The sequence below is a fragment of the Lissotriton helveticus genome, chromosome 3_2, assembly GCF_964261635.1.
Source record: "Lissotriton helveticus chromosome 3_2, aLisHel1.1, whole genome shotgun sequence".
NCBI lineage: Eukaryota > Metazoa > Chordata > Amphibia > Caudata > Salamandridae > Lissotriton > Lissotriton helveticus.
The window spans coordinates 253,227,318-253,243,552 of record NC_136062.1 but is presented as its reverse complement, the minus strand read 5'-3'; the positions used below and the strand labels follow the sequence as shown (position 1 = coordinate 253,243,552).

Sequence of the window (16,235 nt, the reverse complement as noted above, 5' to 3'; positions counted from 1 at the left end):
CAAGGGAGGAGTCATTTATCTTGTGACTACAAAGACTTCTTCCAAGACAACAACAACCTGCAATCATCCGAGCCCAACACCAGGTGGCGATCTAATGCTAAGAGTACAATCTGCAGCTCATATGCCTCGAACCGCTTTTTTTAGTGGATACAGTATCTGCCTGTGGATTCCTCACCTTATGAATATCCCCTGTGCCAGCATTCCGTGGAATTTTTTCCCTAGATCTCCACGCCGACGAGGACTTCACAATGCCACGGCTAAGCTCGCGACTCCGCATGACGTCACCGGAGCCATAAGAGAGCCTAGTCAGCGTGATGACATCCGTTCCACTCATTTTTTTCCGTGCCACTTAGGCGAACAGGTGGACAGACAACAGATTCAAACAATACACAGTACACAATATTCAAACAAATGCACAGTGTGAAATCAAAAGGAAAGCCACAATATATAAGCATTGCCCATAAACATACAAGACAGATAAAAGAGACAAGGCAAAACAACATGTCAAACAAGGTCACCTTTAAGGTATACAAGGGTAGACATCGGGGAGGAGGGTGAGTCAGTGAGGAATCCAAAGGCAGATACTGTAGCCACCAGAAAAAAAGCGTTACCGAAGGTAAGTAACTTGTTCTTCTGATGGATACATCTGCCTGTGGATTCCTACCCTTATGAATAGATTTCCACAGCAGTTCCACTCCTGGAGGAGGGTGTCCACCCTTCTATACCAAAAAGTCCTTGACGCAAAGTGGCCCTCCCTCCTCATTTCGTAGTCCAAACAATAATGCTTTGCGAAAGTGTGGAGGGAGGCCCAAGTCGCTGCCCTACAAATGTCCACTACAGGTACACCTCTGGCCAAAGCAGAAGTTAACAACTTGGCTCTGGTAGAATGAGCTCTAATACCTTCAGTAGGCTCCTTACCAGCCAGGGTCTAGCAGATCTTGATGCACAAGATGAGCCATCTGGATAGAGTGCGCTTGTGCACAGCCTTGCCCTTCATGCGTCCAACGTAGCCCACAAAGAGCTGATCATCCAATTGAAAGTCCTTAGTCCTGTCCAAATAAAAGCTCACCCCTCTTTTAGGATCCAGGCAGTGAAACCTCTCCTCCTCCTTGGAAGGTGAGGGGGAGGGTAGAAAACAGGGTGAGTAATGGATTGCCCTAGATGGAAGGGAGTAACAACCTTATGCAGAAAAGCAGACCTGGTCCGGAGGACCATCCTTTCAGCACGTATGGTCAAAAATGGAGGTTTTGAACTAAGAGCCTGAAGCTCGCTCACCCTCCTTGCAGAGGTCATAGCCACAAGAAAGACCGTTTTAAAAGACAGGAGTCTCAAAGGAAAACTATGTAAGGGTTCAAACGGGGAACCCATCAAGAAAGTCAAAATAAGATTTAAATACCATTGGGGCATAAAAAATGGAGTAAGTGGAAACATATTGATAAGGCCCTTAATAAATCTCAAAACAATGGGAGATTTAAATAAAGACAGCTGATCCGGCAAACACAGAAACGCCGACAAAGCCAACAAATAGCCCTTAACAGTGGCCAAAGATCAACCCTGCTGAGCGAAGAAAAGTGAAAACTGAAGAACATCTGACAAGTGGGCCTTTAAAGGATCAATGGATCTCTCTCCACACTAACAAATCTAGACCACCTTAAGGAGTAAATAGACTTAGTGGAGTGTCGCCTGGATGATAAAATAACATCCACCACATCTGGTGGGAGAGAGAAGGAACTCAGGTTGCCCCGCTCAATCTCCAGGGATAAAGGTGCAGGCTCTGGAGGTGGCGGTGTAGAACCTGCCCCTGCGACTGCGAGAGGAGGTCGGCCCTGAGAGGCAGACAGAGCGGAGGGTGCGAAGAGAGGTGAAGTAGATCTGTGTACCACGCCCTTCTTGGCCATTCCGGGGTGATCAATATGACTTGGGTCCGGTCTTGGCGAATCTTCCTTAGAACCAGAGGAATCAAGGGTATGGAAGGAAACGCGTAAAGGAGCCGAGAGCTCCAATCCAATTGAAATGAGTTCCCCAGCGCTCCCTGCATCGGATACTGGAGACTGCAGAACAACAGACAGTGCGCGTTCTAATGAGTGGCAAACAGGTCCAACCAAGGAGACCCTAACATCTGGAAGATGTGATGGACACACTCCGGATGAAGCCGCCACTCGTGATCGGCCAAGTAATGCCGACTGACACTGTCCGCACGAACATTCAGCGCAACGGCTAGATGACTTGCAAACACACAAATCTGATAGTCCTAAGCCCAGGACCAGAGCCGCAGAGCCTCTCGACAGACAATACGTCCCTACAACTCCATGTTTGTTGACACCACATCGACGTAGCGTGAACCGACTGACAGCGAAGGGAAGGAAGGAAAGCCGTTAGTGCCAAACGTATCGCCTGCAATTCCAGAAGGTTGATGTGAAGCAACCTTTCCTCTGGCGACCAAAGACTTTTGACCTCCAGAAACCCCTCAGATGAGCAACCCACGCTACAGTGGAGGCATCCGTGCTCACTGTGGCCACCGGTGGAGGAATTTGAAAGGGCTTGCCTTGAGACAGGATGCCCTGCACACTCCACCCAAGTCAGTGCAGAGTTTCTGGAGATTCTGACTGACTCTGAGATCTCCGTTGTGTTGAAACCAATGCCTGCGGAGGCACCACTGGAGTGCCCTCATGTGCCAGCGTGCATGACCGGCCAACAGTATGCAGGAAGCGAACAGACCGAGCAGGCGAAGGACCTTCTGGACCGGATAAACCACTCCATTGTGAAACAAAGGAATCATCTCCTGAATGTCGAGAATTCTTCGTGGAGTTGGGAAAGTTCGACCCACAGTAATATCCAGTAGCACCACTATGAACAGATAGCGCTGTGAGGGCACCAGGTTAGATTTGGGCACATTTATTGAAAAGCCCAAGGTAAACAACAGCTGAGTTGTTACTCGCAGATGATGAAGCACCATCTCCGGCAACCCCGCTTTGAGCAGCCAGTCGTCCATATAAGGGAAAACTGCAATCCCCGACCTTCTGAGATGAGCCGCCATCACTGCCATCACCTTTGTGAAGACTCGAGGTGCAGTTGTAAGACCAAACGCAAGGACCGCAAACTGGTAGTGCTGCGACCCTACCGTAAAACAGAGATACTTCCTGTGCGACTTTAGGATGGGGATGTGAAAATACACATCCTGCAAATCGATCGACCCCATCCAGTCCTCTTGCTGCAGCGCCAAAAGAACCCGAGCAAGGATTGGCATCTTAAATTTCTCCTGCTTCAGGTAAAAATTCAAGACCCTGAGGTCCACAATCGGACGCAACCAGCCATCCTTCTTGGGAATCAGAAATACCGGGAGTAGCAGCCCTGACCCCTTTCCTGCTCTGGAACCACCTCTATCGCACCTTTTTGTAATAAAGCAATAACCTACTTCTGCAGAAGAAGTAAATGGTCCTCCGAACAAAAACCTTGGCAAGGAGGGTAAGGAGGAGGGAATTCCCGAAAGGAAAGGGTGTACCTATTCTCTACAAGGTTTAAAACCCAAAGGTCTGACGTGACCGACTTCTAACCCTGTAGAAAGTGGGACATCCGACCCCCTACAAGAACCACATAATCCAGGGTAGGGGACCTAGGGCTGCTTTCATGCGTTACCAGGGGAGCAGGGGAGACAGAAGAGGAGGAGGAGAGATTGCAGGCAGACCCACACTGGTGACCTCTGGTTCTCCCTCTATAGGACTTATAGAGTGGATTTTGCTGCTGCTGCTCGGGTTGCCGTAAGCTGAGAAAGGAAGGCCTTCTAAAACCACAACACTTCCTATAACCAAACCCCCTTGACTGGGTTTGCAATCCTAATGATTTTGTTGTGGCTTTGCTATCCTTAAACCTTTGAAGTACAGAATCCGCCTTCTCACCAAAAAGTTTTCAACCATCTGTTTTGAATGTGGCTTCTCACCAATAAGCCACACCCAATCCCTGCACTCCCACCTGGGAGACAAATATACCACTGCACCTTTGAATAATAGACACTTTTAAGCAGGTCTTACCACCCCTGGCACAGCACGACTTCAATACAAAACAAACAGCACCTTTTGAAAAGGAGTTTTATTTAACAAAATGCAAAGACTATCACTTTTAGAATAAGGCTTGGGGTTTATTACATAATACACTCTAAACAAAGGCTGTCTCAGATACCAAATGCATAAGATTAGCATACTTCTAATCTAAAGGCATGAATCAATAACTGAGCAAACTATAATACGGATTGATAAACAAGCAATAACTGATATAAAATACACTGAACGTCCTGCAAGAGATCAGAAAGATATATACACACACACACACACACACACACGTATACATACATATATATATATATATATATATATATATATACACACACATATATATACATACATACATGTATATACCCATATATATATACACACATATATACATATACACAAACACACACACACACACACACACACACACACACACACACACACACACACAGTAGAGGATCACTATGGATGTGCACCTCCCACACCACAAAGAAAACACCTCAAATGATCACAACCACTGGCTCACATCACAATGGCAACCACAAAACTCAATACGTCACCTGATGCATACACTGCCCACTTCTGGCCGGGGGAAGTCTTCACACAGCCGGGGATCAGAGTTCAGAAATCATGGTTCAATCCGAGATAGTTACGTCTGCCCTCGGTCGGAATCCAAACTCCCACCAGACCAGTGGAGGCTCCCCTTCTTAATACAAATCCGAACATAACTAAGCTTCTAGCAAGCCTCGGCTCCTCGTCCTCATGATAGCCCGTACCAGTCTCCAAGGCCACGGCATCAGTTGATCAGGCCTTTGCTATGGCTTCGCGACGGACCATGTATATTCCTCCGATAAGAACCGTTTTTCTCTAGTCAGTAAAGTGTGAAAAACAGGAGGAAGAGCAAAACATGCCCTCCCCACTTTGCAGCTACGTGCAAGCACAGAAAATAGCTTCAGTCATGAAAATAGAGTTAGTTGGGCCATGCACACAGAAAGCGCAAAGCAAGATGGAAATGAAAAGTAAGATGACATAAAAGCATGTCAAGCACTGCCATTAAGCAAGGTAAAGTCAGAAAACAGAATGACATTAAACCATGTCAAAGCCAATAGTAAGAACTCAATTCTCACCAATGCACAATACAATACACATTCCTGCACAACTGCACACCTTCAAATGCACATACCACGCGCTCTGCTCTTGGCAAGACTGTTCCACTCCGTAACAGCTCCCATTGAAAGACAGAAATATTACAGGACAGAAGAGAAGCAGCCATATGCAAGGTCATCCTACATTAAGGCTTGGGTAAAATAACACACTAAAGTCAGTTAAAATGGTGGTGGTTGAGGGTCATCATAGGGTGCCAAAAGTACAAGAGTGGCTCTTTTATTACACCATCAAAGGGCAAATCAAGAAGGGTAGCCTGAACATCCGGGGAAAATCCAGAGGATCTAAACCAAGCCTGTCTCCTGGTGACAATGGAGGTACTCATAACTTTGGCCACTGAATCTGCAGTATCCAAGCCAGATTGAATAACCTGCAGCCTGAGAATCCAACAGAACCTCCATAAAATGTTCCCGCTCTTCATCAGGCAACATGGGCATCAATTACTTCGCCGAATCCATCAAAGCATGTATATAACGGCCAACAAACAGGTAGCATTGGTTGATTTTCGTGCCATGCTAAATGATGAAAAGACCTTTTTAGCCGACTGCTCCAACTTCTTAAGAGTCCCTGTCGGCAGGAGCCTGAGGAAATGTGCATGAAGATTGTTTAGACAAAAGACACACAATTGATGGACGGAATGCAGAACAAATCAAAACATTTACCCCCAGTCAAGAGATCTGGGTTAAATCCATCATTCTTTTGCTCACCATGCCACCCCAGTTTAGACCTGGCCATATGCAAATCAGTCTTGACCCTGTGCCTCATGGGAACAGTTCAGCCCGAAATGCCAAACCAGGTCCCCCCCTGGACCGGAAACAAGCATCCTAGGACTGGTTTCGGGGTTTCACCCCTCTTCAGCCAGGATAGCTTGATTCCAGTGGCACAGTGAGCCCAGCACTCACGTCGGGGCATACCTGGCGCACTGAGGGCGAGAACACAAAAGACACAATTGATGGACGAAATGCAGAACAAATCAAAATATTCACCCCCAGTCAAGAGATCTGGGTTAAATCCATCATTCTTTTGCGGAACAGCCGGATCCACTGGCGCAGCCACAGGTTCAATCTTGTGTGCAGGAGAAAGAACATCCTGTACAGATAAGCCCTCCGAATCCGGTGTACCCATTGGCGCCGGAGACTGCGCCAGAGTGCCCTTTGGAGAAGGAGATATCTTCGGAGTCACCCGAGGAGATGGCGAAGGCAAAGGAGACACCAAGTCTTTCTGACTACGTCTAGGAGCCGGCGAAGGTGATCTCGAAGCCTTACCCTTCGATGAACGGCCCAGAGAACCAGGTCTCCTCTTCTTCTTGTGTTTCCTCGACTTCGACGAACGCAAAGTCGATGACTAAGACTATGATCTTTTACGTCCTCTTCTTTCCTTGCCTTTGCCATAAAAAGCTTGGCCACCCGTTCCTTTAGAGCCTTTGGGTTCATCTTTTGACAACTGAAACAGTCTTCCACGTCGTGATCAGACGAAAAACACCATAAACAAACTTGATGGGGGCCAGTAATAGACATGTGACCCCCACACTCCTTCGAAGACGCCATCTCAACAGCAACAGTTAAAGATGAAGGAACAAACAAGCATTTGCAATGCAATAGGTCTCGCATTTACGCAAGTTTAAACTATTGGCATTGTAAATGACAATGCCTTTTATTTATGTTTTGGTATGTACAACATAAATTAAAGGCATTGTCATTTACAATACCATTTACAATACCAATAGCTCCAAAACTCGCAGTTGCAAGACATATTGCATTGCAAATGCTTGTGCATTGAGCAATGGCCAGGCATACCGCGGCCTGCAGTCCTGCTGCACGACCACCAATGCGCCCCTGCTCGGGTCGCTGCTTGCCGTCCTGCTGCTTTGCTTCTGAACGCAGGTACTGCTGGTAGGTTAAATCATATCCCCTTCTCTGGAGCGCTTGTTGAACTGGCTTGGCAGACGCCACTAGCATCGGTGACCGCTGCTCCTGGGCCTCCAACGTTTGCTTAAGCTACACTGCGCACGTCTGGATTTCAGCCCCAGTGTTGCCAATTAGTACAAGGTAGTACTCCTGACAAGCGCGCGGAACAGCTGTTATTTAATTGGGGTCACGAGATGCTCTGATCTGTGCGAGGAGGAGGCGCCCTCCCTGCCTGCCAGCGGCTGCGAGTAATGCCTCGAGTCACTGATTATGCAAGCAGCATTTGTTTATTTAATTTAACAGAAACCACATGATTGCACATGGAGATGCGAGGAAGGGGTGTTGGAGATACATTTAAATACGAAGAGCAGCTGTGAAGTATAAGAACCGTGTGCCAGTTTAAACAAGGAAGAGGGAAAGAAAGGATGGAGGCTGACGGGCCAAAAGAAGGAAAGGAAAGAACGAAGGAAAAAAGGGAGCAGGGTGAACAACAGAAGGAAGAGAAACGTAGCCGCAGACTCTTTGGACATTAGGAAAAGGCACGCTGAAGGACGAGGGAGGCGAGGGAGGGAGGAGAAATGCGAGAAACGTGTGAAGCAGGGGGCGGGGGTAGAGGATACCTTTGAAGTGAAGCTAAGCATCACTTCAAAGGCTTGTTGGCACAGCGCACGCTGGGGAATGCCTGTGGGAGGGAGGCTGGTGTCTGTGCACGCGCTTCTTATGGCAATGCACATGCGCATTGAGCGAGCTTTTCACGGGCACTGCATGGAATCGCCCGATCTCGGTAAGCTGTTTAATTTAAGCCCCTTTATATCTAGCTCCGCTCAATGCGCATGCGCATTGATAGGTCACGAGACCTAAAAAGTAACTCAACACAATATGGAGTCCAAGAAAACTTGCGCGTCGACGGCGGAAAAAAGGCAACTGACGTCATCATACCTACAAGGCTCTCGTGTGACTCCGGTGACGTCATTCGGAGTCGCAAGCGGAGCCGTGGCATTGTGACGTCCTCGTAGGCGTGGAGAGCTAGAGAAAACATTCTGCGGAATGCTGGCACAGGGAATATTCATGAGGTGAGTAATTCACAGGAAGATGTATCCATCAGAATGTTCACTATTTTTATGCCAGATGCAGACGACTGAGGGTTGAAATTGTTATGGGGGCTATTCTGCACCAGCATTTGTAGGCCAGACAAGCTATTTTAAACCACACCAGTTCCTTGGCAGAGACAGTCCTGTATATGGCATGCTGAGGAGACCTGGTCATGTTTACAAAGGGCTACAGACAGTTGGACAGGGTTATCTGGCAAATTGAAGTTTGCTAACATTTAGGTTTGGAGGGCTCGCATTCAGTGCATACCAGTAGTTGCAGGTAGATGTGCTGATGAGGGATAATCACTCAAGTAAAGTCGAATGTCTACTTTAACAAAAAAGGTATTGATACCTAGCATTAAAAGTAGTGGCAATTACCTCTGTGATGGCATGAAAGTTTAATAACCTACATGGTATGGATCCAGTCTGTTCGATTAAAGCAGCACCACTGTCTAGTCAAGTTGGAAACTATGCCTCCAATGAGTACAGAAAAGTTAAAGAGCAGCATGGGTTCTAAGCATCCAGGTAGTTTGAGCATAGTGGGTCAGCCATACATTTAGTGGGTTTAAGTCACTAAACACAGGAAGAGAGTGCAACAAGTGAGCTTATAACTGAAAGAGAACACCAACATGTGAACTGATCAAAGGGCAGCAGGAGGAGGGGTGTATAAGGATGATCTCTTGGATGTCAAAGGTGCTACTCGTTAGATATTCGAAATGGTATTGTAGAAAAAGTCTTAATAAAGTTACAGTAGGCTTGAGACTCCAATATTGCTGGCAAACTAGCCAAAGTGTGAGTGGCATTAGTTCAGACTAATTTAAACAGCCCATTCGGCAATTGATTCTGACCAGTAGAATTTTTTTCAGCGAAGAGAACAGCTCTCTCGCAACTCCGTAGATGGATGTTTTAAACTACTTTATCAAGAAGACACTGGAGAGCTCTCTATTTTTGTTCAACCCAGCTATCTTGTTTTTTAGTGATTTTTAAAGAGTAAAGTAGAAAACTGAATGTTTGACTCATTTTATGGTTTATGAACACAGCATTTACAGGGATCTAGATGATGCAGTGTGATGTTAGGCATGCTCCAGATGTAAAGGACATTTGACCTTCAATAATGACAAAGGTCTCAAAGTCATAGCATTCTATGATCAAAACCTTCCTGAATGTCAAAATGGGGATCAATACTCAAGACTTGGAGGGCTCTTCGACATCCACGTTATGAACGTTAAGCAATAATGGTGATATTGCCAAACTGTGACGGACCATTGGCGACAGCAGTAAGGGTGCCAGTGAGTTTCAAGGTAATGGCACGACCACACTTGGACCACTTGCTATGTTAGTATTTTAAGTCGGAAAAAAGAGTGCTTTTTCCTTTCAAGCAAGCCCAGTTTATCCTATGAGCTGAACAAACGTGTATCCTGGCAGATGTCATACTCCAACACCTACACTATACGGACAGGAAACAATGCAAACCATTCCCCAACTAAAGGAAAGGAGCAAACCATGCATGCATCATGTGTGAAATAACTCACTGACATTTTTCTGGCAAAAAACTAAGATGGCAAAATATACAACATCATCTTCACAAAAACATGTGGGTAGTGGAAGATGTACAAAAACATCAAAGGAGGCAAGAAACGGATTTAATGAGAGATATTTAGAAACACAAGATGCTAAAAGGCTCAAATGTGTTTTGAGTGTGCTTTTTGCAAAACACAAACTGACACTCCGCTTGAGTGCACACTGGGCCAGTAGTTGGACATACACTGGCAGCGTGACTTTTCTCTATAGGGAGCAAGCTACCTATGTTACCCAATTTGAATTTTTCCCCTAAAAGGAAAATATTTTTTTAAATCAAGCATTAGCAAAGCAAATATGCCTCGCCTCTGTACATATTGGCTTTGCCAATGGTTTTTAGCCATGTTGCATGGTATGCCTGGGTGGCAGCAACTACATTGTGAGCACAGGTGAGCGAGGTGGAAGGCGGATCCTGACAGAGCCAATTGCAACACTAGCAAGAGAGGGCAAACAGGCAATGTGGAGCTGGCAAGGAAAAAGCACTGCAGGACGGTTGGGGAGAGATGCACATGGGCGACAGAAAGGAACGCTGACGCACAGGGGAAGAGAAGTATATGAGAGAGATAACTGGAAAACACATTCACTCTTGTAGAGTGCTTAAACAAAAGAAATAAACAGCACCTGAAGCCTGAGCAATTAAAGGTCACACGTAGTGTCTATGCTCGAGAGTAGATGATGGAAAGTCTACACTCGGGTGCTAGAATGTGATACCTAAAAACAAGCTTGCTAGCCCTGCTATTGTATTAAACTAAATTATTATAACTGGATTTATTTCAAAAGCTCATAGAAATGGATTATGGGCAGGCATGGGGTGTAAAAACATTTTCAGTGACAAATTTAGCAAAAAAACATTTAAAATAACTCAATGACTCCATATGTGGCTGGAAATACTCCAAGTTTATGAAAATTAAAGAATACTCATTGTTTGATTTCAAGATGGATAATACTATCCATGTGCTCATGCAAGCTATAAACCTTATTAGGACAGTGTTAATAACAAACCAACCTGGCCAGTTGGTAGGGGCTGATCTAGCATCTCAACATCTGGGTGCTGCGGAAGATTGTATAACCTGCACAGGTCACATATCAATCGCTTCAGTTGCTGCAGAAGCTGTCAAAACAAAAGTATTGCTTTACATTGAATTTGAAACAGCTGTGTATCTTTAACTCTCATATAGCAAGTACCTCAATTACAATGGCCTTAAGTTATCAACTACTATATATGCAGTTTTAAAGGAAACATCAACTTCAAGCAAAAGCAAACGAAACCATTTAGATGCCCTAAATGAAAACGCAAAAAAATACTTCCCTGTAAGCATGGCTCTCCATTATGAGCATTGTAAAAAAAAACGTATAAGCTATTGTCTTTCAGAAACATTTATGTCAAAGAGAAATCTTTTTAAAAATCAAAGACGAAGTTTATATTTGTGAAGACATTTCCAATCCTTTCTGTAACAAGAGTTAAACTACGACCTCTTTAAAAAAAAAACTTCAAGTTCTATCCTAAAATGAAAAACAATTCAGAAAAAAAGTAAGTCAGGGCAGAAGCCTCTTAAAGGAGATTTAATTTGACAATGTAAAGAATTTTAAGGCAGCATGCTACAACAGCGCCATCACATATTGACGCACGGCAAAATCAAAAATTAGTTCACCGGGACAGAATGAAATCAATCACTATTTCATATGTAGTACATGATTTGCAAATGACTAGGCCCAAACTTAGGTGGCATGTGTGCAAATAACGATGGACTGGGATGCTGCCCAGTGTGATTACTACCAGCTCAGATTAATTCAAGCATTCCACCCATCACTCATAATGCTGCCGGACACAGACGGCTCAGTCTACCCATACGGATCACACATGTACCATTCCTGACCACACTGGAGGCTGAATTTGCATTAAGACTCGGTTCTTCACCATTAGATATTGAGTAGGACCATATTGGATCTTGGAAATCAGGATATCCTTTACTGGCATTTGGCCACGTGCATGAAGACTACATCCATTACCGAGGACGTGTTGTTATCCAACTAACTGCTGGACCTTACAAACTGGTGTATTTTTCTGGTCATCTTACCGTTGCCCTGAAGAAGTCCTTGTGAAGGGTGAAACGCATTGGCTGTTCTCTTCATATGTACAAAGGACATTTGGAGAATAAAAGATTTGCAATAAAACTAACTAAATCTATGGAATGAACTTTGCTTTTTGTGCACTACTGTCTTGTTGATCTCATGTATTGCCTTTCATTAGCTGTCCTGTTTTGGAAACACTGGTGCAACTACATTCCTAGCAGATATATATATATATATACACTTTTTTTTTAAGTACTGTTGACATTTGCACTTCACTCATGCCATGTGATCTGGCACTGCCTAAAACACAAGAAAACATTGCGAACCGATCTGTTGCTTTTGTCGGAATACACTGGTAATCCTTCATTTGTGACACCTTGCTGCCCAGATTCAGTTGTTCTGATTGCTACCCAGAGATGTTACCATCACAGACACAGCTCTTTAATTGTTAAGAATCTGGTGTCATCTGTAGGTCCACCATCAACTTGGAATAATCATAAAACATTGTTGCATGCAAATTAATAGTCCATACGAAATATGCAATCGACTTTTACGGCTGATATTAGCTGTAGAATACTTTCCACCTTCTTATTATGGAGATCTGCAGTTTGTCATGGTGCCCAGAGTAGATTTCTAATGATCAAAACAGGGAACCCAGACCACCCCACGTCGTGTGCCCTCCCATGCGTGAGAGATCTACCTGAATGTCTGCTGTGTGGAAGGATGGACTGTGAGACTATCTCCTACTATGTCCTACCCTTGGATGACTGCACTGGAGATCCATGGAGGAATTGCTATCCAGCATTAACGACTCCTGCTGAGGGGTTGCGATACAGCCAGCTTACGGAATATTGTTAGACACCTAACTGGTGATGACCCTACCAAGTGCTGATTCCTACCTCCTGTTCCACACAGCACATGAAGAGAAGAGGAGAGATGGGAGGGGCAGTGCTTACATTTTGACCTGACTGGGTTTCACTTTCACCATCCGCCCCAGGTCTTCTTTAAAACCTCAGAGATATCTACTCTTCTCAGAGATGCTTGCTGTAAATTGGCATTCACCTCCGAGCATTCCACGTGAAGCTGCCGGAGGTCACTTTTGTAATTATGCTCGTTACATTACATTAACAGGCATTGGCATAGCAGATAGGTCTCGCCTTTGGGAACTTATAAGTGTTTAGTTATCCAGCACAATATCCTTGTTGCAACAACATCAAGTGTTGCATGGATAAACACCTATAAGGTCCCAAAGGCGAGACCTATTGGCTATGCCAATGCTTATTTTGCGTGAGTGGCCCGAGCAGGTATGTGAGGTAGAGATGCTGCGAGTGCTTTTACAGGAGCACCTGTGGCATTGCGCATCTTCAAAATGTATCTTGGGTCAGGTGTAATACTTCTAGCCCCTATATAGGAATGACACTCCTACTACCCCTGCCCTCCAGTGACACTTTACCAGTCACGGGTGGTGGTGGTGGACTAGGTGGTGGACTAGGTGGTGGAAGACGTGGTGGTGGTGGAAGACGTGGTGGTGGTGGAAGACATGGTGGTGGTGGAAGACATGATGGTGGTGGTGGAAGACGTGATGGTGGTGGTGGAAGACGTGATGGTGGTGGTGGTGGACGTGGTGGTGGTGGTGGTGGACGTAGTGGTGGTGGTGGAAGACGTGGTGGTGGTGGTGGTGGACGTGGTGGTGGTGGTGGTGGACGTGGTGGTGGTGGTGGTGGACGTGGTGGTGGTGGACGTGGTGGTGGTGGTGGTGGACGTGGTGGTGGTGGACGTGGTGGACGTGGACGTGGTGGACGTGGTGGAAGTCGACGTGGTGGACGTGGACGTGGACGTGGTGGACGTGGACGTGGTGGACGTGGACGTGGTGGTGGTGGACGTGGTGGTGGTGGACGTGGTGGTGGTGGACGTGGTGGTGGTGGACGTGGTGAGGGTGGACGTGGTGAGGGTGGACGTGGTGGTGGTGGACGTGGTGAGGGTGGACGTGGTGGTGGTGGTGGACGTGGTGGTGGTGGTGGACGTGGTGGTGGTGGTGGACGTGGTGGTGGTGGTGGACGTGGTGGTGGTGGTGGACGTGGTGGTGGTGGTGGACGTGGTGGTGGTGGTGGACGTGGTGGTGGTGGTGGACGTGGTGGTGGTGGTGGACGTGGTGGACGTGGTGGTGGTGGACGTGGTGGTGGTGGACGTGGTGGTGGTGGACGTGGTGGTGGTGGTGGACGTGGTGGTGGTGGACGTGGTGGTGGTGGACGTGGTGGTGGTGGACGTGGTGGTGGTGGTGGTGGATGTGGTGGTGGTGGTGGATGTGGTGGTGGTGGTGGATGTGGTGGTGGATGTGGTGGTGGATGTGGTGGTGGACGTGGTGGTGGTGGACGTGGTGGTGGTGGTGGTGGTGGACGTGGTGGTGGACGTGGTGGTGGACGTGGTGGTGGACGTGGTGGTGGTAGACGTGGTGGTGGTGGTAAACGTGGTGGTGGTGGTGGTAAACGTGGTGGTGGTGGAGTAAACGTGGTGGTGGTGGAGTAAACGTGGTGGTGGTAAACGTGGTGGTGGTGGTGGTGGTGGTGGGAAACGTGGTGGTGGTGGACGACTATTGGGTAGGAGGGTGCTGGCAGAATGAGGAAGGAGAGGAGGATCTCGAAGGGGGCACATGGACGATCAGAAAGAGGCCGAATATTAGAAACAAAAAACGGCGAGTAGATAGAACATGAAACAGATTTAACGGGGTGGTCCATTCTTATAGCACATGCGAGTGTTCCTTAGCACCCCGTTTTTAGTAAACAGGGGGGACCATGTGGCGATTAATTGATTAATCACGCATGATGATCGCGTGCGGAACCTGGTGTTACAACATTTAGTAATCTAAATGTCAACAAATTAGGTACAAGGCAACATCTTACGGGAGGGGAGGGAAGACCACTGCTCGTGCTTGTTGCGGTATCCGCCTTGCAGGAGCGAGTAGCGGCGCGGCCACGTTAATTACAAACAGCGCGCCACTGCTCGCTCCTTCAAGGTGGATACCCCCACAAGCACGAGTGCTTCAAAAGAGAAGACCGATTGCTAAAGGCCCTCCCCTAGAGCATCGCAAGCACGCTGCCTAGGCGAGACCTAAAAAGGAAGAAGATTTTGTACAATCTTAAACATTCAAAAATTTTAATAATGCGCTCATAAAACAAATACATTTGTCAGAATCGAAGCTCAAAAGTCACTTAGTGCGATGGGTAATCAGCAGTAGACAAACGCACATACTAAACTACAAGGAATACAGGCAAGCAGCTCTAAAAGATGCGGAGTCACAATCTTAATTAGGAAATCTCTGCTACACAAAGTCCTTAAGATGTGGTAAGAGGCAGAAGGTAGATCAGTATTTGAAAAGCGAAATACTGCTGATCTGATGAGGACCGTTGGGTAGATCCAAGCCCAGAACTCTTGTAAAGACATCTTTCTTTGACAACTACCTAGACCAATATTGAAATTATCACAGACCGCACAGTAACAGGAGAAGACTGAAATCTTTTGCTAGATCCATTTTAGACCAGGCAGAGACTCCTGACAAATGTAATAACGGGGAGATAGTCATGCTCCAGGATATTATAGGAATCATGGTCTTGTAGACATTTGGTAGCTTACTCATCCGGGGCATAGATCACCTGCGACTTTGTAGTGCATTCTTTGCTGTAACTTATTATTGTAGATGGCATTACATTATCTCCTCTCCTTTAGTCTATCCTTTTTTCATTCCTCCCCTTAATCCTGTGTTGATGGTACGTTCCATCTTTGAAGGCTGTTTAGAATGTTGACGTTTTTACTTCAGATTACCTTATGAGAGCTTGGCAACACGAAAGAATAAATGTTTTGTCACGTTATCTTTTGCGCATGAATTATTTTAGCACTGGCTACAAGATTACCTGAGGTATGCAGTGGGCAACCTACGATTTACCATCCCCTTCAGAAGCTGTACAAACCTGTACCATTTCAAGTTCGCTGTCCACCTAATGTTGTACACTTCCACCTCGGCATCTGAGAATCTTCTAACAATTATGAGTGTACACTGGTACTTATCACTGGGGGTCCGTGAAACTTCTAGGTGAATTCTGTTGTGGAATAGTGGAGAAGCAGGAGCCTTTTAAAGCGAGTTTCTGCCCAGTGCCACGGAGTGTCGGGCAAGATTTGAGGGCTCTAGAGCGTACATGAGCCACAGTGCTATTCTGGCAGGAGTTCTTGCTTTGCTCTGCCTGTTACAGCACCATGCTAAAATCAGATCGCAGCGGGGTGGTCCTCCCTTACAACTTGTGGGTTGGATTTATTTCGTGGGAGCCTCCCAGGTCTCCTACTCACACATGCCTTCTCATGGCCAACTGCTTGCCACTTATGAA

The 16,235-nt window shown here is 46.3% G+C and overlaps 1 protein-coding gene across 2 annotated transcripts in view; it reads right to left on the bottom strand.

Annotated features, from left to right (window-relative positions):
- Window positions 1-16,235, bottom strand: part of UBE2Q2 (ubiquitin conjugating enzyme E2 Q2) — a 758,043-nt gene that overhangs the window by 548,153 nt on the left and 193,655 nt on the right. For both annotated transcript variants that reach the window (XM_078685153.1, XM_078685152.1), the window contains exon 3: window positions 10,793-10,897. In XM_078685153.1, coding sequence (XP_078541279.1) covers window positions 10,793-10,897 — 105 coding nt within the window. The remainder of the gene's footprint in view (window positions 1-10,792; window positions 10,898-16,235) is intronic.